Raw genomic sequence first — 26,052 nt, forward strand, 5'->3', positions numbered from 1 at the left:
AGGGGAGGAGGGAGAAGAAGGGATAATGGAAGAGGAGGGGAAGAGGGAGAGGAGGGAAGAAAGGGAAGAGGGGAGAAGGGAGAGGCAGAGAGGAAGGGAGGAAAGGGGGAGAGAGAAGAGTTCAGGGCCCACACAGTAGGTTTGGCCTCCAGGCTCAGAAAGGATCTGATGTGCTGACTGATTTCTCTGAGAGAGAAGGGAAGCAAGAGGCCCTGCCTGACCCCCTAAAGGAAAAGGACCACCCCTCTCCTGCACTTCCTGAAACACATGGTCTTGGGCTCTCTCTTCTCTGCCTCGCTCCTGCCTGACCTTAGTCACATCATCGGTTTTTAATTTTGAAAACTGGAATTGATGTAGGTAGCAGGCCATCTGAGTGGCTTCTGCTGGCCCCACAAACAAAGCAAAGGCATATGAGGAGAGGAGATGAAGGTAAGCCCCTCCTCCCTCTGCAGAGGGGCCTTACTTGGCTTCTCTCAGGAACTGCTACCCCGGGGGCCAGAAGTGTGACTCCAGCTGCAGGTGCTCCAAGAATGGTAAACAAGACCCTGCATTTCCCCCCAATGCAGTGTGCTCAAATTAACACGAGCATCAACTTGGGGAAAGCCCTGGGGGCAAGAGGTGGGTGAGAGACGCTCCTATCTCCCAGCCAGTGCCCTCAAGGAGGATGGATTCACCTTTGGGCCTGGTGACAATAAGCAAAAACCCAGCAGGGGCCACAATGGGGATGCTGTCAGATGGCACCACTGTCTGTCTCTGGCCTTATGAGGTCACTGCAGCAGGGAAGTCAAAGCACCCCCTGTGACCCAGGAAGCTGGGGAAGCCAGCTTGTCCAGACGATAGAGGTCTGCGGGAGGCCACTGGCCAGCTCGGCCACCACCGCCCTCGAGGGAGCAGAGGGGCAGGAGTTGGGAAATCTGTTCTGTTCAGAAAGGGAAGCCCAGAGTGCAAATGAGGCACACAGGTGACAGCCACTCCTTCATGCTTTCCTAATGTCTGTTCCCCACTGATTGAACCCACATCAATGTTGTGCTTTGTGTGATGAAACACACTGACCTAAGCCCCCGTTCACCTCTCAAGTTCTTTTGCTAGAAACTTCCTTTCTTCACCATTGTCGGCTGGCCTCTCTGCAGGCAAAAATCTCTTCCTGAGGAGCCAGGCACAAACCACTTACTCAGCTCGCTCCCAATTTGGAATCTCCACTTCCTCAGTCAACCACATGGGAATAAGAAAGCTGAAGACCCAGGTACAGAGAGGACCTGCTGGTCCAGCAGGGAAGGATGGAGGGATTTCTAGTGAAGGTTTAAAAAACCACAAATAAACACTCATCACCTTTATGACAACCAGAAAACAAGCCCCCACAGAGCCCCTCTCTGCCGTCCTATTGTGACCCGGGAGGACCGTGTCTTTAGCAGACATTCCCATCCCAAGTCAGCTGGGGAGCGGGGAAGGACAGGCTCCAGTCACCTCAGGAGGGATTCTGCTGCAGCGTTTGTCTCAACTTGGAAATGGACGGTGTGAGATTAGCAAAGACTGACTTCTTCCATTTTAGAAAAGGGTTTCCTTGCGCTCTTTCCCTTCCTAAGATCTTTTCTGCATGTTGGAAAATAATTGCTCCCTCATCATGTCAGACACTTCTCTCCATCTCTTAAAGGCTCAAAACCTCCCCGCAAAACAATAATCAGGGATTTCCCCAAGCAGACAAAGATGCTGACGATAATCTTGATTTTTGCATCATCGCTGGGTGCCAGTCAGAGCTGTCAATGCTCTCTCCAGCCAAACAGATGCCCCCCTCCCCCAACCTCACCAGCAGCACACTCAGGCCACAGTCTCTGGGGAATGTCCTACATAAACACCCACACAATGACCTGAAACGGGTGGCACTCTCCCTCATCCAAAGTGTGAATCCCAGAGTGGGGCCCTGCTACAGAAAGGGCCCAAAATGTACAGGATCTGAAAGGAAAGCACAGCATGAAGGGCCACACCACCAGAGACTGGTGCTACCCATCCACTCTTAGTTAGCACGATCCCATCATACCCTTTTCTGGGGGGATCCCCAAATAAGACTAGGTGCCTATATCATTCCCCAATGCAGTAAACACCTCACTATCCTATCTCCCCAGTCTTACAAGCCTGAAATGTCCATACGTGGCCAGAAGGAGCAAATGTGGAGGAACACACACACACGCACACACACACACACATGCACACGCACATACATATATCTGTGTAAGATGGAACTCCTCACATGCTACATGATTGAAAAACCTCCCCTTTCTCAGGCATAAGAGAAATATCAGTTGGAGGCATGCTGGCTGACTCAGCTGATTTCAAAAGGTTCCATGTCATTATTCTAGATCCTTTCCTTACATGAAGGAGATGGTTTGAAAAGCAGCAGCCTTTGAAAATACCATCTTGGGGGCAGGGTGGGGGACGACCCGATCTCACACCCATCCATTGCTCTTTGAGAAGGAGGAAGGTGATTGCTCTGAGCCTCCATCAGCCTGTTCCATTGTACGCATGTGGTAACGTCTGCACCACACACAGCACAAAGCCTCCCTTGAATGACCTACCTGCCCACCCTGTGTGCATGACTGTAGTCACACTGGGGGCAGAAGGAACAACGCCCGATACGCACTTTCCAACACTAATGCCACCAAATAACCATTTAGCGAAAGAGAAGCTGGTATGCTGTGTTTTACAGGACCTGTCAGTCAACTGCTCTCGTCCCCCCCATGCCACGGCACGCAGCAGCGGGCAGTCGCCTTCCCGGGACCCGCCGTCATTCCCGGCTTGCTTACCTGGACCTCGCTGGTCCTCTGTCTGATGTGCTCTTCCTTTTCCTTGAGATCCTGCTCCACGCTGTTCTTTTCCCTAGAAGACCAGCAAACAATGCAAGAATACCTGAGAACGTCCGTTACAGCTGGAATGGTCATCCACCCTCCGAATCCAGAATCGCCTTTTAAATACATGGCGACACATGAACTTTTCAAAGGAAGGGCAGATTTTTACCCTCCTCTACTTAGGAACTGGAGATCTACATAAAACAGGGTTTATAAAATAGTTGGCTCTCTAAAATGTGGTTAAATGGAAAGAGAAGAGATTAAAAAAGGGAAGGAGAAAAAAGATACTCAATGAAATGCTCGGGCTTGGGTGATCTCACTGTTGCTATGGAACTCTTGACTAATGAGAAATGCTGGGGCAGGAGAGGGAGGGGCTGCCTCAGCTCTGGGCACTTAACCCTGAGAAAGCCGGGGAAGGTGCTTGGGAACGACACTGGCTCGTGTGCTCATGCTCCTTTAAAAGAGGTTTGTTTGCAGCTGCTAATTTTAGAAAACACAGAAATTTTAGACCCAGATTCCAGGAGCTGTCTGCTCCATTCTATCTGGAATGGTCACACGAAGCTATTATCAAGAGGAAAAGGGAACTGAACAATATGAGTTTTCATTGATAAAAAAACATAGAAAACTATTAGTTGGCATTAAACCGAAAAAATAATCATCTCGCCTGTAGCAAACTTTTCTGCGTGGTACCTCTGCTCCCTTTTTAATGCACAGGTCACCCACTGTTTCCAAGAGCCCCGCTCACTAACTCATCCCCAGTTTCAGAAACAGGTCCTAGATGAACCCCACCTCAAACACAATGCCAGATGCAGTATCACAAAGTCAATCCCGGCCTAGTTAAAGGCTTAATTCCATCATGTGCTGAGGATGATGATCAGATCCTGCCTTTTGAGGTTACCAACTTCAGATGGCTTTCGTGACCCCTCCAGAGGGCCCACCCAAAGAAGTGAAAAGCCGCACCTGCTTTTGCCCTGGCGCCAAGGCTGCAGTGACTGGCAGCCACCTAATACCATTTGGGGTCAGGAAGGACAGCAGCAGGATGGAACTGAAATGATGCTGGTGAAGAAGGTTGCAGGTTTCCCTGCAAAATTGGATAACAGTCCCATTTAATAACGGTCTCTCCTCGGTTGACTCTTCTTGTGTTACTGAACACGTTGTGAACTCAAATCTGAAGACTGACCCAACCATAGCTCTCCAAGCTGGAGTAAGTGACTCAAAGCAATGAAAGGGTTAAGAGACCATCACACAGCTAGTACATTTCTGTTACTTTCTGTCCTTGAATCTTACTCTTAACTAAGAAATAACCAACGATTTTGAGTGTCTGTGTCCAATGTACACAAGAACACTAATAACAGCACGTAAACACAGCTTTCCTCTGATCACTCTGAGATGGCCAACATCGTTGCCATTAATGTTCATCAGCTGGAGGAGGGGGATGCTGGCACGATTTTAAACAGTCCCTCACCATTTGCATCATTGCCGAGGCAGCTTTCTCCATCCCTCAATCTATTCATCGTGCACAAATCCCTCCAGGGGCTTTTTCCAACCCCTACCTCCACCCCCACCAACACTGTACTAAGAAGAAATGAAAATCTTTAAATAGGAAAAGCTCCCACAAACTCTAGGAGTCACTCTGGGAAATCTTTGCCTCATTCCTAGTTTGAAAAGATGAGTATTTCAGTCCTGCTGCAGCACATCCGGAGGTACTGAGAGAGAGAGAGCAGTCACATGGAAACCCTTCCCACCCCCACCCCAGAACCTCAGGGGCATCCCCCCATGCGAGGTCAGTATTGATTCAGCTCTTTATTCCTGCTGGCAGGTGAGGAGGAAGGGAGGAGACGTGGCAAGGCAGGCATCACAGACCAGCATCTCATCCTTTCTGAGGGGGATATGAAGAGCCAAGAGCCAAGCCCTCGCAGACATGTGCACACCCCAGACCACGCCGCAGGGCTCGCTGCTAAGAGCTGACACTGACTGTCTGCCACCAGTTGCAAAGACAAGGCAAAGGGAAATAAGGGAGGTCACGTGAAGGAGATTCAATCAAAGGACATGATTCCATGCAGGGAAAGGGCAGTGGACCCCACAAAGGGCTCCTGGGCCTATGTGGCTTCACTGAGGTACAAGATGATCTAATTTAAAGGCGTCCAATTGGTCCTTTTTTTAGAAGACTTTACTATGACCCAAAGGCCTTTGAAAGCCTCAGCCCACTGCCTGCATACAAGGTGCCTCCCACCAATAACCCCAGGAGAATGTAAGCTCCTCCAGGGGAGGAACTGCTTCACTCTTTCAGTCTGTCTCTCCAACACCCACCAAGCCCAGCACACAGGCAGCGATTAATACACGATTACCGAATTGAACGAATGCTTAATTCTTATACTCAAGAACTAAATAAAAAGTTTAAGACACAAAATCACCAAGTGAACTCTAAGATGATGACAGAATGTCGAAGCTAAAGGGCCCTCAGGACCACACACCGGCGTGATAGAAGAGGTCTTAGAGATCATGGAGCGATGGGAAAATGAGGCCCTGAGATGATTATGTTCAATGAGATTTTGTACCGGGAGGGGGTCTCCCCCAAATCTCTTGGGGCCTCTTGAGTCCCAGGCTCACATCCTTCCCACTCTAATGCTCTCCAGTCCTCTCCAGACTAACTCACTCATTTTGCAGATGAGCAAACTGAGGCCTAGACAAGGTAAGTACCCTTGCCCAAGTCCTGTTAGGTCAGCAGAAATGGTTTCCTGCCATGCACAGATCCAGTCTACACCATGATAGAAAAGACATGCAAGGGTTAAGCAAAGGAATGATCCAACCGCGTCTGCTATCCGGAGCCCCCTGGTTTGAGCCCCACCCTACCTTTGCAGCTGATCTTCTATAAAGCCTGTCCACCATCTCCAGATGTTCTGTTCCAACCAACCTGCTGCATCCCCACCCAGTGCCTTTGCTGACACTCTTCCATCTGCCTAGAAGACTTTCAGTGACCAGCCTCCTCTGCAGATGCTTCTTCTTGCCTCAAGCCTTCTTTCTCCTTCTCCCTTTGGCCTTCCTGTCCAACTCTGCTTGCATGCTGTTTATGTACATGCCTTTGAGGCGTTATTCTGTATTCTAGTCATGTGGGTATCTGTGTCACAGGCTTCTACCAGCCCAAATTCTATGGGGGCAAGTCCACATCTCCACTCTGAATCTCCCCCAGAGCCCGCCACAGTGTTCTGGATACTGTAACAGCTTAATGAATACTTCCTGGTTGGGTGATATTAAGTTCTTTTACAATTTATGGCAACACTGTGAGATACAGCAGGTGAGATATTTGAACTTAAGGAGTCATTACTAAAAATAAACATTTCAGCACGTCCTAGCATTGAGGTCCCTCTCAATTTATGCACGAGACAGATTTCTAAAAACCTTACCCTAGAAATCAAGTTGTAAGATCAAAGCATTTTCCCCTGACTTCCCCTCTAATTTCCAAAGGGCTCCAATTTCTGATTGTTCTGCAAATAGCAGTGACCCTTTCAGGGTCCAGCAGCTCCCCTCCCCTCTGCCCTCCTCCCACAGAGTTAATGGTACACAAAACCTCCACGATACAGGCACAAAGGACACTTACCATTTAAAGGGAGACTGAATGGGCTCTAGAAGCAGATAATCCCTTTGTCATTTACAGTAAAGTCAGTCATCCTCTTGGCAAACAGTTACCTGCTTTGTACAGTCAGTCTTTATATATAAGCTCTTTCGAAAGGAAGGCAAAGCTTGAACAAAACCAGGATATAGCATTGATTCATTTGGGGCCAAACGATTCCCTTTTTAATCCAAGAAGGGAGAAAACAGTCTTCTATGGTAAAACTTATCTTCTGCATAATATGAAATTCACCAAAACAGGTTTTTTTGAATCGTGATTTTAAAAAATGATTCTTTTTGTAAGACATAGGGGCCACCACCACCACCACGCCATCCTGTCTCTATGGTAGGCCCTGCAAACAGAGACACCAATAGGTATAAGAGATCCCAATTCTAATTCACCTTGGCCATCCTGGGAGCTTTCAGTCTGGCAATGAGACACTAGAATAGTCACTGTCCAGTGTCAATAATTATATCCCCAAGGCACTAGGGACAGCCCGGCATGGTGAAAAGAGCACTAGATTTGCAGTGACGTGAGTAGACCTACTGTGTGCCAAGGCCCTGTGCTAGGAAGTGGCAAAGACACACAACCCAAACCCGCCATGCCACCAGGAAACTTACATGGTGGGGGGCGGGGGAGGGGGAGCAGAGACAGAGAGGCATACAATCTATACACTGATGAATATAAGGAAAGCAAACTAAGTAGGAGACAACTGTGATAGTCCAGGTAAGAGGGATGAATCCAAGAAAAAGTATTTGCTAAGGGCTTACTATAGGTCAAGTGCTGGGCTAAGAGCTAGGGGAGTCAGTTTCTGCTCTCAAGAAACTCACACTCATCTAAGAGTTCAGCTGGTAAAGCCCAGGGTCCTTAGGGTGCACCAGCAGGGAGGACAACAGTGCCCAGAGGTTTGCTGGGAGTCCTGGCAGGGCATGCTAAAGCCTGGAAGTCTTCCATCGAACCAAAAGGCTTGTAGTAGATAGACAGACAGAGTGCACATTTATTAAGTGCTTACTATGTGCCAGGCACTGTACTAAGCCTAACTCAATACTTTTATTTCTGTAAATAAAAGCATGCTAGACAGTTCCTGTCTTGAAAGAACTTACATTCTACTGGGGGAAGACAACATTCACAAAAAAAGTAGGGTAAGGGTGGACTGCACTCAATTATGGGCAAGTCTGTTGGTAAGGAGGTAGAGAAGTCCAGTAGGGTTAGGAGAGTTGGCGATTCCCCAACACAACCACGTGGCATGAAGGGAACCAAGAGGGATGAAGGAAAGGCAAGGGATATGGGCTCCTGAGCTGGCCATTCTTCTCGAAAGAGAAGTGAAGAAGGGCAGCTAGGTGGCGCAGTGGATAAAGCACCGGCCCTGAAGTCAGGAGGACCTGAGTTCAAATCCAGCCTCAGATCAAACACTTGACACTTACTAGCTGTGTGACCCTGGGCAAGTCACTTATCCCCAACTGCCTAAAAAAAAAAATTAAATTAAAAAAAAAAGAAAGAGAAGTGAAGAGAAAGCAGAGGAGGAAGGATGGGTCTTCACTACCACCAGCTGCTCATCCCGTGGGAGTTTGGCCCGCCAGGCTGAGAGTCTTCAAGAGAGGAGCAAAGTAGAGTAATATGAGAGTGAACTAGAGAAGAGACCATGTGAGGGGTTAGAAGGTGACTGATGTGATGTGAAAATAGAATAGACTAGACTTGGGGATTATTTGGTTTAGGGCTGAAGGAAAGGGAAGAGTCAAGAACAAATCCAAGATTGTAAACTTGGGTGAAGAGAAGGATTTAAGAAAAAGCATTTGGGAAAGTGGTAGGCTTGTGTGGAGAGGTAATGAGTTGTGTTTTGGAAATGATGAATATGGGACACTGAAAAGGGATGTCTAGCAAGATAGTGATGCAAGACAATTTGAGGACAGATTAAGGCTAGATATATAAATTTGGGAGTCATCTTCATGGAGATAATTGAATCCATGGGAACAAAAAATGACAGAGGAGCATAAAGAAAGAATTGCGGGGAATACCCACACGTAGGAGATGGAAAATGGCTGATGATCTTGCAAAGAAGTTTGAGAAGACCTAGTCAGGTAGGAAGAGAAAATCATCTAGGAGGAGGGATGGCCAACAGTGTCCAACAAGGCACAGAGGTCAAAGAGGATGAGCACAAAGAAGAGGCCATTGGATCCAGCAATCAAGAGATGACTGATAATCATGGAGAACAGTTTCACTCAAGCAGTAAAATCAGAATCCAAGATTCCAGAGCCAAAAAGGGTGTGGGGGAGGGGGAGCTTTTAGCTAGGACAGTCATCTCCCAATGACTTGCCAAAATACTAACACAAAAAGAAAGCAGAGAGGCACATAGTATATGTTCTCTAGGCCCTTTTATACATTAATGTTTTCCCTTTCCCTGTATATATGGGAACCTCTAAGAAGAGTGATATTGTGGGTATCAAGGCTTCAGCTGAGAATGCCCCATAAGGATAATCACGGCAAGACTGGATGAGACCATCCAATCTCTAATGTTATTCAACATGCTGTAAACAAACAGAATTGAAGGGCATCTTGAGCACATCAAACAGTCAAAGAGCACAGAGATGCCATCTACAGCTGGGTTAGGTTCAAGTGAAGGGTCAGCCTGCACTGCCCAGAAAAGCACCCTTTGTGAGGACTATAGGCAAGGAGCCTGAGCCATGGCGTCAGCATCCTATGAATGCAAGACATAAAACAACTAAAAATAAAAAATGATGATTTTTGGATTCTGGTGGGGGAAGGAAGTGTGAGAGGATGAATACTGGGAGCGGTGAATGAAAATACCTTCTTTTATAAAGGAGTCTGGCTATGAAAAGGAGGACACGAGATCGGGGCTTTGCAAATCTTAAAGCATTAGGTTAAACATCAGCTACTTCTATCTTTCTCAACCTTTTCCACAAGTGCCTGAGAGAAATGGTCCTGGAACAAGTTGCCACCCTATTATTCTTATACCTTAAATGCTCTAAGCATGTGACAACTCTTTTCTGCAGTTGAATCTGGGTGTTAAGATGGCAGCTAGGTGGCGCTGTTGATAGACTATAGCACTTAAGAGTCAGGAAGACTGGTTTTCATGAGTTCAAATACAGCCTCAGACACTTACTAGCTGGGTGACCCTGGACAAGTCACTTCACCCTGTCTGCCTCAGTTTCCTCATCTGTCAAATGAGCTGGAGAAGGAAATGGCAAACCACTATCTTTGCCAAGAAAACCCCAAATGGGGTCACAAAGAGTCAGACATGACTGAAACAACTGAACAACAATTAGGATGGTGGCTTGTCCTCTGTAGGCTCACAGTACAAGCCAAATAGCAAACAAGACCACAGGGGAGATGTGTATTTTATCCAGTTGTCACAGGATTTTGATCTCTGCTGTTCAACCTCTAGTCTGGAAACTTGTCATTCTGTGTTGCTTCTGTATTATGAATATTTAGATGGCATCTTTTAAAAATGTCTTCCTTAACTGATGCTGAGTGAAGTGAGCAGAACCAGGAGAACATTGTACACAGAAACAGTTACACTGTGCAATGACTGACTTTGACAGACTGAGCTCTTCCTAGCAATGCAAGGATCTAAGACATCTCCAAGTCTCCTGATGGAAAATGCTATCTACATCCAGAGAAAGAACTATGGAGTCTGAATGCAGATTGAAGCATACCATTTGCTCTTGTTTTCCTTCTGTTTTGTTGTTTCTTCTTTCCTGTGGTTCCTCCTACTGGTTCTAATTCTTTACAAGACTAATGTGAAAATGTTTAATAAGAATGTAAAAAAATTCCTCAAGTTTTCATCGATCAACATTATATCTAGGAAGCTGAGGACAACTGGTGCTATTAATGGTCCAGTTCTAATCTATCCAGTTTCTACTACTTCCTTTCATAATCTATACTAATCACTGAATCCAGTGACCTTAAGGATAATCCTTCTGTAACTTCTGGTGACAATGTCCACGGTCTGAATCGCTGTCCTACTCCCACCTACCCATTTGTTCAGTGCTTCTTTTTCACTAGATCTTGGTTGAGTTCATGCAGACATCACTCACAAAGGGCTTCTTGATTCTTGAACTTTGGTCATTTCATCGGCTCCGCCCAGAGGTAAACCCGTTTGCCATTACAGCTGACAAATTTAGAGCTTAGCTCAGTACCTAGCACATAGTGGTAATTGAACAAAAAATGCCTGATTAACTGATCTAATGATGTGGACCTGTTATCAGTCTTTACTATTCCTTCGTGAAATGATGTCTGCTTATTCCAAAGGTATTTTTGCATGTTTTTGATGTACTTATCATGTGCCCTAAACTAAAGGATATCTGTTAATCCTCTTCCTTCTCTTTGGTGAGGAAGTGTTGATATTTCTATAGCTGCCTTAGGATAACTGAAGCTGGGTTTTTCTGTTATGGTCTATTTTACAGTTTCCAAAAATAGACCACAGCTGAAAAATTAATACAATTTTAATGAAAAAGGGCAATGTGTATGTGTGACTTGCTTTTAACATATTCTTCCCATTCAGCTTTGATTATAAAGTTCCAATAAGTCTTTTAACATATTCAGCTACAGCTTTATAATAATTAACAATAATTATGATTATTATTGTTGTTGGAGGATGTGTAGGTCTGGGCATGTTTGTAAGCAGCAGAATGAGGGAAAAGGAGCAGATGATGGTAGTAGAGTCAGAAGAGAATCGGGTTCCAGAGCCAGAGAACCTGGATTCAAACACTACCTTTGTGGTTTGGCCCCTTCTGGCTCCCACTCCATGACCCCATAATCCCAGAATAAAGAGCGGAAAGGGAAGGCACGGGATCAAGGTCCCAAGCAGAGAGGGTCAATATGGACAAGAAAGGTCAGTTCCTCAGTGAGGGAGGGAGAAGCTGCACAGTGACAAGCCTCGATTTTCTCAGTAAAGGAGGAGGCGAGCTCAGTCTGAAGGAGCAGGTCCCCTGTAAACTAAATAAGGATGGCCGACCGTGATAAGTGCAGAGATTCTAATACGATCTGAGCTGAAAGGGCCCTCTGAGTCAGAACACCTGGTCCCTCCTCCTCCAGAGGAGACAACAGAGAGCTTCTCCCCAGGCCTCCTGGCTTCCCACTAGCCTCAGCAAGAAGCCTTTGCGGTCCTCTTAATCTTAGTGACGTCCTGAGGTTATCGTCTCCACCATTCGGATGTGAGCTCCTGGAGGGCAGGGTTTGTGTCTGGCCTTTCTTTGTATCCCTAGCACTTAGCAGAGGGCCTGGTGTACAGAAGGTACTTAATAAATGCTTGCTGACTTGACTTGCCCAAGACAATAAGTCAGCGACAGAAGCTCATCTCAGAACCCCAGTGTTCTGACTCCCAATTCAGGAGCCCTTGCTCCCAAAGCAGACACTCATCCTCTTGTTCAGAGAAGCAAATTCCAGGGAACTTGTTCCATTTCTTTGCCACCAAAGCACTCGCTGAGTGACTGTTAAAATCGTGGTTATGAAAACAGACTGGCTTCTTCTGCAAAGGCCCACATGTCCAGAGCTTAGGAACTGTGCACGCTGGCGTAGCTTAAATGTCTTTCTTTGCTGCAAGGAAGGCTTCAGTTGTGAGTGGGAGGATTCAGGAGAGATGACATTGGTGGAAAGGCAGCAAGAAAAAGTACTGCAAGTCTCTAACCAAAGGCAATTTTTTGGTTTTCTTTTCTTCCCCCGCCCCCCCAAGAAACTCAGATGTTTATAAACGCTTCATTTGTCAAGTTCCTGGAGGCCACTTGGAGGCTACCCTCTTCCCACAGGTAACGTATACGTCTTGATCACTTGACAATCTAAAGAATCAACCAGCTGGGCTCCCCCAAACTCCCAGATTGGGGCAAAAATAAGACTCATTTGAGCTGCCATCAGAGCCTCAGTCTAAGGAAGAGATGCCAATAAGTAAAAGCAACTGGAACGGGGTTTTCCCCCAAAGTGACAGAGAAAAATCAAACCAGCCTCAGATTGTCAGCTCCTACCAAACCCTCCAGATACTCCGCCGAGAACGACTGAGCAATAGTCCCCTTAAGGTGGAGGTTTTGCTCCTGAACAGATTACTCTGGGTTCCTTGAGGGCATATGCTGACCTGCACAAGGGGGGAGAAGTTGCTTCCTGAGAGTTCCCAAATCGAATGAAGTCCCAAGAACAGGTCGTTTTTTAAAAAATCCCTCCTGTGTTTTTGCAACTATAAAGCACCAATGATCATCTTCTTATTACCAATGACCCAATGAAACTAACCTGCAGGCAAGGGACTCTCTATCCTTGAACTCAAGTTAGATGTTGATCCAATGAAGCTGAGAAAAATCACAGTCAGTTCTTTATCACCACCATCTTTAATCCTCTCTTTTCAAGAGAAAAAAGTGAACATTGCCCAGAATTCCAGAGCTGGCTCTGGCCCCCTTCTGCTGTGGAGGAGTACAATGGTGTGGCATGACCTCTCAGGGCGATGTCAGGGCCTGACCTCTAACAGGGTTCTGCCTTGGAAAATCCTTAGGCACCAACCAGCCCCATGAGAGATGATCTGCTCCCTGAGGACCAGCCTGTCTACAGCACAAGTGACCTTGCCTACCAGTCAACCCTGAGTCTTGGAAGGAACTGCTGTGTGTCAGGAGTCCACCCTGATAAAGGCACAGACCCTGGAAATGTTCACCCTGGTAAAGAAACAACTCTCATCTACTACCCCTTAAGTTTCTTGGGCTAACATAAGCTGCCTGACTAATGCAAAAGAATCATTAAGGGATGATTCCCTGCCGCCATGCCCCCTCACCCATTATGTCGACACAAAAAGAAATCCTTCCAATTAAGTTTAAAGCTAATCTGAGGCCACTGGGCATTGGAGGCAGATGGGTCCATGAACTGCGAACACGGAGAGGTTCAGAGCCTGCTGACGAGGGCATCAGGAGGTCCTAGATGACCAAGCTTCCCCGGATTCATGGTGTGAATCCTGAACACTAGGTGCCACCTGGTCAAGGTCACTGAATGTGCCAGTCACGTTCACTTAAAATGACCAAATTAATACAAGAGTTTAACAAAGGATTATTTTAAACACATCAACCAAGAAGACAAGGTGCTAAGGTGCCACACCAGAACCAACAAGGGTGACGTGGCAATAAATACTCTGTCACCTTAGCAGAAAGCCTTCTTTCAAACGTCTGATGCATATAATCCACCACGGAGGGTGGGGTCTTCTTCAGAACGGACAGAGAGAGGAAGAAGCAAGGGGACACTCTCCGGGCCTCTTCGTTCACCTCATTTATCACACACAAATAGAGAGCCCAGGGCCAGCAACATAAAACTGAGTGAACTGGACCCAATTTCTGATCCCGAACTCATCCTCTTCCTACGCCGACTCCTCCTCCCCTGGACCTCTCTGCCTATCCAAGGTTCTCTATCTTCCCAGGCACGTGGACTCAGAACCTCAGTCACAGCTGCAGGCCTGCACTTCGGGACTTGGGTCTGGAAGAGCTGGGGGAGCTCACACCCTAACACTTGTTACCTATGGGATCATGGGTAGGTCATTCGATCTTGGTAAGCCTCCATTTCCTCTGTGAAATTTAATCGACAAGCATTGTACTAAGAACTGGGGAAACAAAGGCAAAAACGAAACAGTGCCTGCCCTCGAGGAGCTTCCACTCTATGAGGGAGACAACGAGCACACATAGAAGCATATTCCAGATACATATGAGGCAGGCCAGGGAGGGACCTCTCCAGAGGACTGACCTCCCACAGCTGTCTGGGGCTCAGATGAGACCACGTTTGTAAAGGGCCAGCGAACAGCATCCAGGGCTTGGCTAGGCGCCACAGCCCACCGAGCCAGGGGCCTGGCTTCGAAAAGACCTGACCCCAAATGCAGCTCGGCTTCTTACTGGCTGGGTGACCCTGGGCGAATCATTCTCCTAGGCCTGCCTCTGCTTCCCCAACTACAAAATGGGGACGGTAACAGCACCAGCTTCCAAGGTTCTTAGGAGAGCCAAAGGAGAGGATGCGTGTGCAGCACTCTGCACACCTTACAGTGCTGTGTAAAACTGTCACATGTCACTCATAAGAATCAGGACTATTCAAAGAGGAGTCTACTCTTCAAAACCCCGGAGATGATTAACTTTAAAGTTTTCTCATTTGGGGGGGGGGGAGGGAAAGAGGGGAAATAAACCATAAATGGAGAAGAGAGCTACTTCTTCCAGCACTGTGTCTCTATCAAAAATGTGAAAGATTCGCAGAATTTCAGAGCTGGAAGGACCTCGGGGGCCGTAGACCGATCCATTCCCCAAAAGGAATTGCCACTGCAACATTTCGGCCAAGCGGTTCACCAGCCCCTGCCTGAAGAACTCCACGGAGGATGCAGAGGATGCAAAGCTCAGAGCTCAGGGCAAGAAGGGACGGCAGAGTCCGTCTCTCCCGTGCAGACGAGGAAACGGAGGCGCGAAGCTGACACAGGCGCCAGCAGCAGGGCTGGGAGTCACACTCACGGGTCCTCGCACTTGAAAAAGCTGGGAAGCTGATAGGATCCAAGACATAAAAGGAACTGGTTCAAACCGACAAGACCAAGAGTTGCTCCCTAACAGACAAATGGTGCTGAAGGTTACAAACAGGCAGTCACCAAAGGAAGAAAGTCAAGCTATCCACAACCATTTGAAAAGGAAAAAAAAACCCCACCAAAAACCACATGCTCCAAATAACTGATAAAGAGATGCAAATTCTCGCAGCTCTGAGGTTCCGCCTCACACTTGTCAGTTCAGCAAAGATGACAAACACTGGAGGGGCCGTGGGATGACGGGCACACTGACGCACGGCTGGTGGATGGTGGAGCAGAGAACCACCCATTCTGGGAGCAATCTGGAACGGGGCCTACCAAGTTACCAAACTGGGCATCTCCTCTGACTCAGTGACACCGATGCTAGGCCTGTCCCCCAAAGAGATCAAAGAAAGGGGGCGAAAGATCCGTAAGTGCACAAGTGGTTATAGCAGGTCTTTCTTTCGCTGTATTGAAATACTGCAAACTAAGAGGGTGCCCACCTATGGGGGAAAGGAATGGCACCATACCATGAGAAACAAAGAAATGCTCTGTTTCAGGGGAAAGTGGGAAGACCTGTGCGAATGGAAGCAAAGTGAGCAGAACCATTGATATGACGACATTAGAGAGGAAAACCACTCTGAACGACCTCAGAACTCTGATCAGAGCAATGATAGCGCCAGAGGCCCGAGGAGGAAACACAACACATCTCTGCAGAGATGATGGATTTAAACCGCAGAAGGAGGCAGACATCCGTTTCCAGGGATGGCCAACGCGGGAATCGATTTTGTTGGACAATGCACATTTGGTACAAGGGTTTTGGTTTTGGTCTTCTTAAAAAACTGCTCAATTGGGGAGACAGTGGGAAGGAGAGATAACTGCCTGTAAATGATTAATTAGCTAATTTTTCTGAAAAAGAAAAGGGTAGAAAGCACCCATCTAGTCCATCCCTGACCTGAAGCATGAACTCCCTCCTCCAGCCCTTCCCACAGGCCATCCCATAACCTCTGCCTGAAGACGTCCAGCAACGGGGAACTCCCCTCCTCCCCACACAGAGAGATCGCCTTCCTCACACTGAGCAACAATCTGCCTCTCTGCGTCTTGCCCCTACAAATGCTGAGCCTGCCCCATCCCAGTCTTGGCATGGGGAGTCCTAGCTTTCAGTCCCAGCTCTGACATTTACTAGCTGGGGGGTCACACGTTCCTTCTGGGAATGCCCATTTCCTCATTAACCCAGGGACTCTCCACTTCATTGGGCACTGTCCTTTAAAGACCGAAGCTTCCTACTGGTGAGACTGCTGCCCTTTGGGCCCAAGCAGAGGTTTGTCTGGTCCTGTCCCTGGGGTTAAAAACCAAAACAAATGCATTTAGCAGCCACTACACACTGAGGGCTAGAGTGGGGAGGATGCTTGGTTTATAAAAGAAAAGGTCTTAGAATTTACAGTCCTGTCATGGGGATCAGAATGCACACACACAGCTAAAAATACACTGTAGCACACAAGACGAGGAGAGGCTCATGCAGAGAGGATCACGAGGCCCGGAGGCGGGGAGAGGGGGAGGGGGAGGGAGTTACAGGCCAGGAGAGCCCTGGGGAAGCCACCTCGGGGAGATGGTGCCCACTGGCTGGGAATCTAAGGCCAGGAAGGAGGACTGCCTTTTACATTCATGGCTGTGCTTGATCTGACTGACATGCTGGGCTGTGAGCACAGAACATGCCTGGGAACATGATAGGACTTAGCACATTCCGGTTAACCTTTGCCAGACTTCAAGCTAATGACTGCCCCAGTCCCTAACTACTTAAAATTAGCTTCCCTGATATTAATACAGCTCTCTTATCAGCAACCCAAGGGAGAGAGGGAAGGAGTGAGCAAAGGAGGGAGGGAGGGAGAGTAGGAAGAAGGAAGAGAAGAGGAGGATGCAGGGAAGGAAGAGGGGAAGGAGGGAGGGCAGAAAGGGAAAGGCTGAGTCACTGGGCACAGCTTCTGAGGAGGGAGACCCATCATTCGCTGGAATGAAAAACAGTCTGCACCAAACACTGTCAGACTAAAGCCGGCTGAGGCACCACTGGGCCCCAACACCACCACTCCTAACAGTGAATTGAGTTGAATAAGCATAACTTTAGCAGGGGAAGACTGCTGATGACATTAATGAAGGTGACAGGTGATGGGAATAAGAATAAATGAGAATGATCAGAAACACAAAAGCTCAGTGAAAATATTTCCCTTCCTGTCAAATCATGGAATCAAAGCCTCCAAATGCTCAAAGGGAATTTTCCAGAAAATTCCGTTAGCTTGAGAGTCACACACATCAATCGTCTGCCCCCACCTGTCCTCGGCCCCCAGCCGCCTGTAGCAGCTGGTCACTAGGGCTGGGGCAGGGGGGCATAGGAGGGTGGGATGCTGGCGAGAGGATTCAAGGGGGATCATGGCCTGGACATTAACTGTCTCCCAACCGGGACAAGTCATTTTACTGCTTCTTAGAGATCTCAACTCCCTCAATTTCTGAAAAACTGGTATGACAATCCCTGCCACACTGATCTCCTCACCAGGATTACTGAGGAAAGCACTAGAGAAAGGTGACCTTTTCAATAGGGCAAAGCCTCTGGGGTTTCACGAAGGAGAAATAACAAAAGAGACCTACCTCAGCCCCAAGCCTGGGGCAGCCAGGCACCTGGCAGCCCATTGTGCGACGAGGCCGGTCTACGTTTATTGAAGCTACCGTGGGATCATAGCAGGAAGGAACCCTCCAAGATCACACAGGTCAACCCTCTCATTTTACATATGAGGAAACCAAGTCCCAGAAAGGGAAAGGATTTGCCCATGGTCACATATATGTTAAGGCTGGGATTGGAAGCAAGGCCTGCCAACTCCAAATCCAGTGTCCTTTCCACTCTGCTATGCTGAGTGAGAACAGTCTATTGTTATATGTTTGTATAAGACGTAGAACAATGACTTGTTTTCTACTAGTGCTACAATCAACATTAAAATTGCCACTGAGAAATCACTTCTCAATAAACGTAGTGAACTAGCTTATAACGAGATCAGTCAATTCCCAGAAATACGTGGTTTGGGGAGGAGATGGCATGTGAGGCAGGGACGGTGACCGCTCGCCAACTAGCCCCAGCCAGAGGTTCTTGATGTACTGAGTGAGCGATGGTGACAAAGAGAGATGTGAACGCGCTCAGTAACAAAGCTGACGGGCTCTTCAGAGACCAGTCATCCATCTTCCTCTCCCTTCAACACCAAACTCCTTACAGAATTGATCCATGAGTCAACATCCATTTTAACGTCTGCAATAACTGTTTCACAGAATCTCAGAGGCAGAAGGCATGTCAGCTCCAACCAATGCCTCCTTGAAAAGCCCTCAATAGCATCTCAGACAACGGATCTGGCAGTCTCTGCTTGAAGACCACTAGCTCCCCAGGCCGCACGTGCCCCAAGGGGATAGCTGTCCTTACCTACAGGTATCTCTCTAAATCAAGCCCAAATCTCTTTCAGTTAGGCCACTTAGCCTGCAGATCTCTTCTATCCTCAGTTACATGAGGACTGATCAACAATGAACTTTTCCAAAGGAGCCAATTCTATGCTGCCCCAAAGAAGAGGCACAACCAGGCAAATGAGACTAAGGCAGGTTAGCCCAGTAACTGCTGACCCGAACAGAAGTATCATAGATGCGAGTGGGAGGGGGGTGGGGAGAAGAGCACTGGGCTTGGAGACAAGAAAGACTGAAGTTGTAGCTTAGCACCGTGCCTGGCACATAGTAGGTGCTTAATAAATATCGATTGACTGTAGGACAACTTTGATACAATGTGACCCCAGCTAAGTTGGTGCCCTTCTCCTCATCTCCATTTCTTCACTAAAAAGGGGACCTAATAATATTTTTTCTCTTGTGCTGGAGGGGAAGAAGGGAGGTATTATTATTCTGATGCTTGGTCTTAAAAACACCAGCCCTATCTATGTGAATCCATATTCTTGAAATGTACTGAAACTGATTGGTATCCTGCTAAGCCAGGAAAAGTCAAGTTAAAAAAAAATACAAATCTTGGAGCCCGCTGGCCAGGTGCCAGCTGTACCACCCATCTCTGGGAGTCTCCATTTTTTCCTCCTTGAGGCAGGGATGGGTGCCGAGTGCCTGGTTCCCCCCCAGGGTGGCGAGGAATGGTGCCCGAGGGCCTGGGCCCTCCCAGGCCTTTAGTCAGCTTCAGAAAAAGAAGAGAGAAGAAGTTTGCTACCATCTTGTTCCACATACCTCTGCAGATCCATTATTTCGTTGTTCAGGGAATCGAGTTCTTTAATAGCAGAAAAATCAGCCACTGGACTTGAGCCTACAAAGCTCTAGAAACAGAACATATACACACACACAGCTTTATTATCAGTCGTAAGATAAAACAACATCTATACAAATAACATCAAAGGCACAAGAGGAACACACAGTAGTGTTATTGGGAGGAGGAGGATACTCGGGCCCAACAAAATGAAGACAATCTTTAATCAAAAAGCAAGCAATGCTCCCAAATCTACTCTAATTCTCTAGGTCAAGGTTCCTAACGTTTTTGTGTCACCAACCCCCTGGGCAGTTGGTCGGTCAGGGACCCCTTCTCGGACACGTTTTTAAATGCATCAAACAAAATCCATAGGATTCTATACAAGGAAAACCAACTGTTTGGAGCTACACTTCTCAGAATGTCAAAGGCGGCCAGAGAGCAGGTGAAGAAGCCTTGTCCTAGGGAAAGCAGGTCTACCGTTGCTCTGTGGTGGCTTCCTAATATTAAAAAATATGTATTTTACAAACAGAGGGTCTCCCCCCACCGCTGCACTCCCTTCCTCCAGTAAGTGGCAATCACATGATAAACCACTGCTACCCTCCTAAGCCCCAAAAGTGACCCCTTCGCTCTCAAATTGTTCTGGGTCAGTTGGTCATTAATAGGGGCAGGGCCTGCCCTTCCCAGCTTTCCATGGGGGTACTCTAGATCCAGCTACTACCCCCAGCTCAGCCCCTTTTGTGACTAGGAAGACATGTCTTAAGGTGATGGCTGAGATCATGTGGGACGGCTTGAAGGGGACAAGTACTTGGGAGCTCTGGATCTGATGGGTGATGGTCTATTGGGGCTACTTAGGGACGCCGTGAAGGCTGAATATGTGAGCGAATTAAGTCCCGATTACGTAGATGGCATGGGAACTGAGGTAGTCCGGGGCCTAATGAGCTGGCCTGAGTCTACTCGCCTTCAATCCTGGCTATGGGGCTGGGGCAATCACTCAAGCTCCAGAAGGTGCGGAGGAGGTGCTGACCTGCACAATGAAGGAAGTTTCCTCACCCAGGAGGGCCTTACACCAAAGAAGTCTCGATGTTTAAGGCCCAAAGATAAATAAAGCTTTTTTTTTTTGGTCCAGAAGCTTATAAAATTTGATTCTAAGAGTACGATTCTAAGAGAAGCCCTGCGGTCCGTATTTGGAGGCATGCAATTCTTTCAAGCTTTTTCATACACGCCAGCAGGTCATATGATGCCTCTGTTCAGAATCCTTTAGTGGCTCTGGAATTGTACCCAAAGAAAGTTCAACCCGCATCCCTGGTACGGAGGCATCTGGTGCTGCCCAGCTTTCCTAGCCTTACCTGGAGTGCCACGGTCCCCAAACGTGTCCTGAGATCCCCCCCCCCATGCCTGTGCTCACACTCTTCTGTATGCCTAGAATGGTATCACTTCCCTCTTTGCTGGTTCAACTATTATTCACCCTAAAAGTCCAACTCAAAAGCTGCCTGCTTCATGAAGTCTTTCTGATCTCACCCTGGGGAGTTTCCCCCAGGCCTTCCCGATCATTCTGTGTGCACCTCACTGATGACTTTCTGATGGAATGTGGTTACTTACAGATGTGTGTGTGTCTTCCATCCCCACTAGACCGTATGCTCTATGAGGGGAGAGGCCACGACTTCTCCCCCAGAGCCAGCAGCCCAGTGCTCTGTCCACATACTGGCTCCTGGTCTGAACACACACCAAAGTGCTTCTGGCTGGCACCCAAAATGTGCTCTTCGGTGTGCCGCAGGCCACCTGGCCTTAAGGGAAGGTCAGCTCTGCTCTACTGCGTGACTTCTGCCTCATCAGCTCCCTGGCCTAGCCAAAGCCCAGGGCTGAGAATTCAGGGCTTTGACTCCCACTAACCGTCAATGTACCAAGAATCATTTCTGCCAAACTCTCCAGGGCCTGGTACAAGGGTCCTGCCACCCAGGGCCTTCCTGCTGTGTGAGCCAGGGAGCCCTCCCTCCTAGCAGCTGGGGTGGGGCCAATGGCAGACATGGCTTCACACCAAGGAAGACTGGCTCCAACACCTCCAATACCTCTGCAAGGGGAAAATGTTCAGAACTCCAGTTTTAAGATGAAATGCTGGAGACTCCTCAGATGTTTCCCCACCAAATCAAGAATCTTTGATTCTCAAAGTTGGATCACGTAGCCTGAGCCCATGTGACAGTCCTCTCTACAGCAACCCTGACAGGGACTTGAGTACTATCGGTGACAGGGAGCTCACTACCTCCCAAGGTACCCCAATCTACCACTGGGCCATTTCCGTGAGTAATAGCAAGGTAAATCCTTCTCCCAGTAATTTGTGGTTCTTGGTGCTGGTTATAACTTCTGAAGCCAGAGGAGAAATAAATGGATACAGCCTGAAAATGATATGAGCTCTATGAACGTAGCTGGATATTCAGGCAAATGGGAGCCAGCTGACACCTCAGCATTCAGAGGGAGAAGGGGCAAGCAGTAATGCTATGTCTTCTTTCTTTCAAATGGTTTTTTTCCCCATGCAGACCCACTTCAGTCTGTCCCACCATGTTCTCGGGGAGGTCAAGCCAGGCAAAGACGGCACCCTGGCCAGGCCAAGGAGGCACGTGCCATGCAGGAGAGCTTCGAGCCATCCTGCCTCAATGGGGCCTGGCTGGGGACACTCTGGGAGGAACCTCAGGCTTCAAAATGGAACCCCATAAACCAAAAAACAGCAAGTTCTCGAAAAGGCATAAAGTAAAGCTCTAACCTTGAGAGAGAGAGGAGAGTTAAGAAACTGAGAGTACAAGAAAGGTGCAAAGCAGAGGGCGGCAGAAGGGAAGAAAGGGTCCAAACTAGAAAAAACACAAAAAGGAAAGCAAAAGTCACAAAGAGGTTAGGCACGGCTGAAAAAAGGGAGCATTTTTTAAAAATCAGAATACAAAGAGAAAATAGATATTCTCAAAAGATCTCAAATCAATGTAAAAATTAGCACCGAGATTTTTAGGTTAGGAGATACAGTGACTACATTAGTTAAAACAGGTAAAATTCCATTTTAACATTGGCCGGCAAAGTTAGCGCACGCCCTGGTCAATGGACTGTGAAATGACACTGTGCTGATCACTGCAGTGAGTAGGTGGCCACGTGGCAGCATCAGACTGGAGGATACCGTGGAGACCACCTTGTACAAAACCCTCATTGTCCCCAGGAGGAAACCATGGCCTCTACTGGCTAAGTGACTTGGCCAAGGTCACCCAGGTTCTCGGCCGCATGCCCAGGATTCAAATGTGTGTCATCTTTCCACTGAAAGGACGCCGGTCCAATCAATGGAAAGCACTTCCTGGCTGTGACCATCTCCGGCCCCAGACTCTAAAGGGAGTATCTAAAGGAAGGGCGTTAGACGAACCACAGAATCTCTGCGTTGGGAAGTCAGATGGGAGCTCAGAGGCCCTGGTCCAAGCCCAGTGTGAAAGGAATCCTCACGACAACCCAGCTGACCGGCAGTAGGAAGAGCCCCACAGAAGGGGAGGCTGGCAGCTCTGGGTGAGCCCACCTGCTGTGGGGAAGCTGAATCAGACCCCCCAGAGGCGCCCCCCCCATCATTCCTTGTTCCATCCTCTGGAGACAACCAGCCAGCCAGCCTGATCTCTCCCTGTGCCTGTGCTGGCCCTTCAGATATGTGCTCATGTTATCCCTGAGTCGCTTCCTTTAAGCGAAACGGGGCCAGTTCCTCCAGCCTGTCCTCACACGTCATGACCCCAGGCCCTTGGCCACGCTGCCTGCCCGGTTACGGACACTCTCCCACTTATGAACGTCCTTCTTAAACCAAGGTGCCCAGAACTGAGCACAACGTTCCAGATAAAGTCTGAGCAGAGCAGAGCATAGGACAGCATCTCATCCCTGTTCCCAGGAGCGTGGAAGCTGCCACGTCCCTCTGCTGATTCCTACTGAACTGGGGGGCCACAACAAATCGCAGATCTTTTCCAGAAAAAAACTTTTCATACCTAAATTCAGGCCTTTTACATTTAACCCTATGGAATTTCATTTTGTGAGATTCAGTCCCATGCTCTAGCATGCCAAGATCTTTCTGATACTCACTGTCACCTAGAGTGTTGGCTATGCGTACTCTGTACCCCAAACTTTCCCCCTCCCAATCTGATGCATTCTGCTCAAGATACGATCTATGCCTCTCTCCAAGTCACTGACCAGAGTGCTCACTAGCCCGGGGTTGCCAAGCACAGCTGCCGGGGCTACTGCCCTGGGCCCCTGGCACAAGGGCACTGACCCATCCATCTCAGAGTCAGGTCACTCGACCAGTTCTGAATCCATTTAACTGTACTATCCTCCAGCAGACTCTCTCAATCATTTTTGCATGAGAATATGACACTTCATCAAGAACTCTGCTACAAAACGGAGGCACCCCTCTTGGCTAGGTCAGGCAGCAGGTCCCAAAAGGAAACCAGGCGAGCTAGAATGTCCTGCCCTGGCTGAAGATGGACAACATGGGCTCTGCAGTCACGGCTCCCACCCCATCTCCTCAGTGATCTGCTCTAGCATTGACTAGGGCAAGATGCCTGGCCTACAGCTAGCAGACTCCCTCCCCACCCCTTACTGGTCCTTCTCCAGCCCGAGGGACACTTCCATTCAGCCATCCCTGCCAGCAACGGTCACACTGTCATACCCTCTGCTTCCTCTGGGCCCTGAGGAGGGAGATCGCTTGAGATGATCTCCAAGGCCCCCTCCAGTGCTAAAGCTATGACTCCAAACACCATGAGGTCTCCAATGGAGCGGAGGGAAATCGTTTAGTTTTGTAGTTTGCTTTCTACTGTATCTGTATTTATGAGACAGGATGGGGATTGGGGGGGAGGGGCAGCATGAGAGAAAAGCAGGAGCCAAGGCCCTGGACAGAGCACTTATGCACAGGCATAAATGCGGATAAAGCAGCAGCACGGACCATGCTCAGAGCCAACTCTTTCAGTCGTGCCCACAGCCCAGGGACCCAAAAAGAAACTTCGATCCCCCTCACCCCTCAAACCCAGGAAGTCACTATATTCTGTCCATAAACACTCTCCCCAGAGGCTCACTTTGTCTGCTAACGAAGCCCCTCAACACACTATTCCAGGGGATTTCCATTTAAAATGGTTTGGAAAAAATCCAATTTTAAGATTCCACCAAGTTGGTTAAAATAGAATTTTTGCCTGTTTGGTTAAATTAGTGCGAAACAACAATAATTAATATTTATTTAAAAGACAGTTCTCACAATTCATCAGATATCTTATGCAGTAACCTGAAAGTACCTGTTCCGTTACAGAAATCTCTGAGGAGTGGAATTGAGACACACAGGGAGGCTTTACAGGCCCCAAGGCTCATGGTGATGAGTGAGTGGCCTGACTTCAGAAGGATAACAAATGAAGGAAGAATACTAACTTGTGGAAGCTTTTTATGATGCTATCAGAAGCCAAGGGCCAGCCAAGGTGATGCTCAAGATTCTAGATTGCCGGAAAGAGGGCAAGGCGCTAAGTGGCACGAGGGGGAGAGGCCAATGGAAATCCAGGAACTCCCGTGACCCACAAATGTCCGAGCCGGGGCTTTTCCATTCTCACCCAAAATGCACGGATGGCCTTGGGGGAACCAGCACCCTGAGGAACATGAAAGGGCCAGGCTGGCCTTTCCTCTACTCCAAGAGGAGGGAGGAGGGGTGAATGAATGGGGAAGCAGGCTTGCAGCATATAGACCAGCAGCGTGTGGCCCCCGGATATGTGTCCAGAGGCACCACTTAGAACCAGAGCTTGGAGAGTGGGTCAGAGACAGGCTCGCCACTTCCACTGTCCAGCTCAATCAGCCCCTGCCTGCACTTAGGGGCCACATTCCGCTAACTTGTGTGAATTTCCGACAAAGGCGATTGGATCTGTGCCCAGAACCCAGGAGGTGCCTGTGGAAGTGAATTCTTACCTTTAGCAAACTGGCCCTGTCTGACGGTGGGATCATCTCAGCAGAAAGAATCTGAGGAGGATCGATGCCCTTGGTTAACTTCTGATTAATGAAGTGAAAAGCCAGGGCAAACTGTTCCTTGGAAAGTTTCCCACAGTCCTTTGTGTCGCACAGTGCCCTGTTCAAATCGAGAGGGGGAAAACAGCCTTAACTTCCCCGGATAAGAAGGTTGACAATTCATCCTTCAGGGTCCTGCTTCCTGGGGGCTGTGGCAGGCCACATCTTTCTCTTCCTTCAGAGGGAGCACAGCATCTGGCCCACCTAACGCTAGGAAACATCTGACATTTGAACTGAAGGCCAGCTCTCCCAAACTGCCCGGGGCTCTTCTCTGTCTCCACCTCAACCACCATCTCCCTCCCCAGGACCACCACATACCCCCCACCCCTTGCCCCTAGGGAGATGGATGCCAAGATCCTCCAGGACCAGGACCAGACGCTTCTCAATTTCCCAGCCTGATGGAGAAGCGCCACTTGATAAATATTTGCTGGATTCATGTCTTTCATTTGGCCCATTACAATATCTTCCACTCAAATCACACAGAAAAAGGGCTTTTCACACAGTCCATGACAATTACTTTTTTTTTTTAAAGGTAGCCTTGTAATCCTGTACCTTCTTCCATGAGTTCTTGCAAGAAGCAAATAGCCTTCCAGTGAAAAAAGTCAGATGGCAAAGCATCTGCTCTCCCTGGGTGATGGTCCCAAGGGCGTTGAGCCTGAGGCTTGACTTGGGAGATAGACTAGGCCCCTAGGATGTTCCTGCCGTCTGACTAGATCATCTGTGGGGTAAGGTCACAGCAGGCTCCCCTACCCCTCCCTGCATAAAAACAGGCTATGTCTGCCCCCCAGCATTCCAC

The 26,052-nt window shown here is 48.3% G+C and overlaps 1 protein-coding gene across 1 annotated transcript in view; it reads right to left on the reverse strand.

Moving 5' to 3' along the window:
- Positions 1 to 26,052, reverse strand: part of EPS15 (epidermal growth factor receptor pathway substrate 15) — a 136,683-nt gene that overhangs the window by 30,042 nt on the left and 80,589 nt on the right. The window contains exons 11-13 of the mRNA XM_027838178.1: positions 25,161 to 25,317; positions 19,208 to 19,293; positions 2,799 to 2,871 (exon numbers count right to left, since the gene is read on the reverse strand). Coding sequence (XP_027693979.1) covers positions 2,799 to 2,871; positions 19,208 to 19,293; positions 25,161 to 25,317 — 316 coding nt within the window. The remainder of the gene's footprint in view (positions 1 to 2,798; positions 2,872 to 19,207; positions 19,294 to 25,160; positions 25,318 to 26,052) is intronic.

Source organism: Vombatus ursinus, unplaced genomic scaffold (genome assembly GCF_900497805.2).
Source record: "Vombatus ursinus unplaced genomic scaffold, bare-nosed wombat genome assembly UNPS02014825.1, whole genome shotgun sequence".
Lineage (NCBI taxonomy): Eukaryota > Metazoa > Chordata > Mammalia > Diprotodontia > Vombatidae > Vombatus > Vombatus ursinus.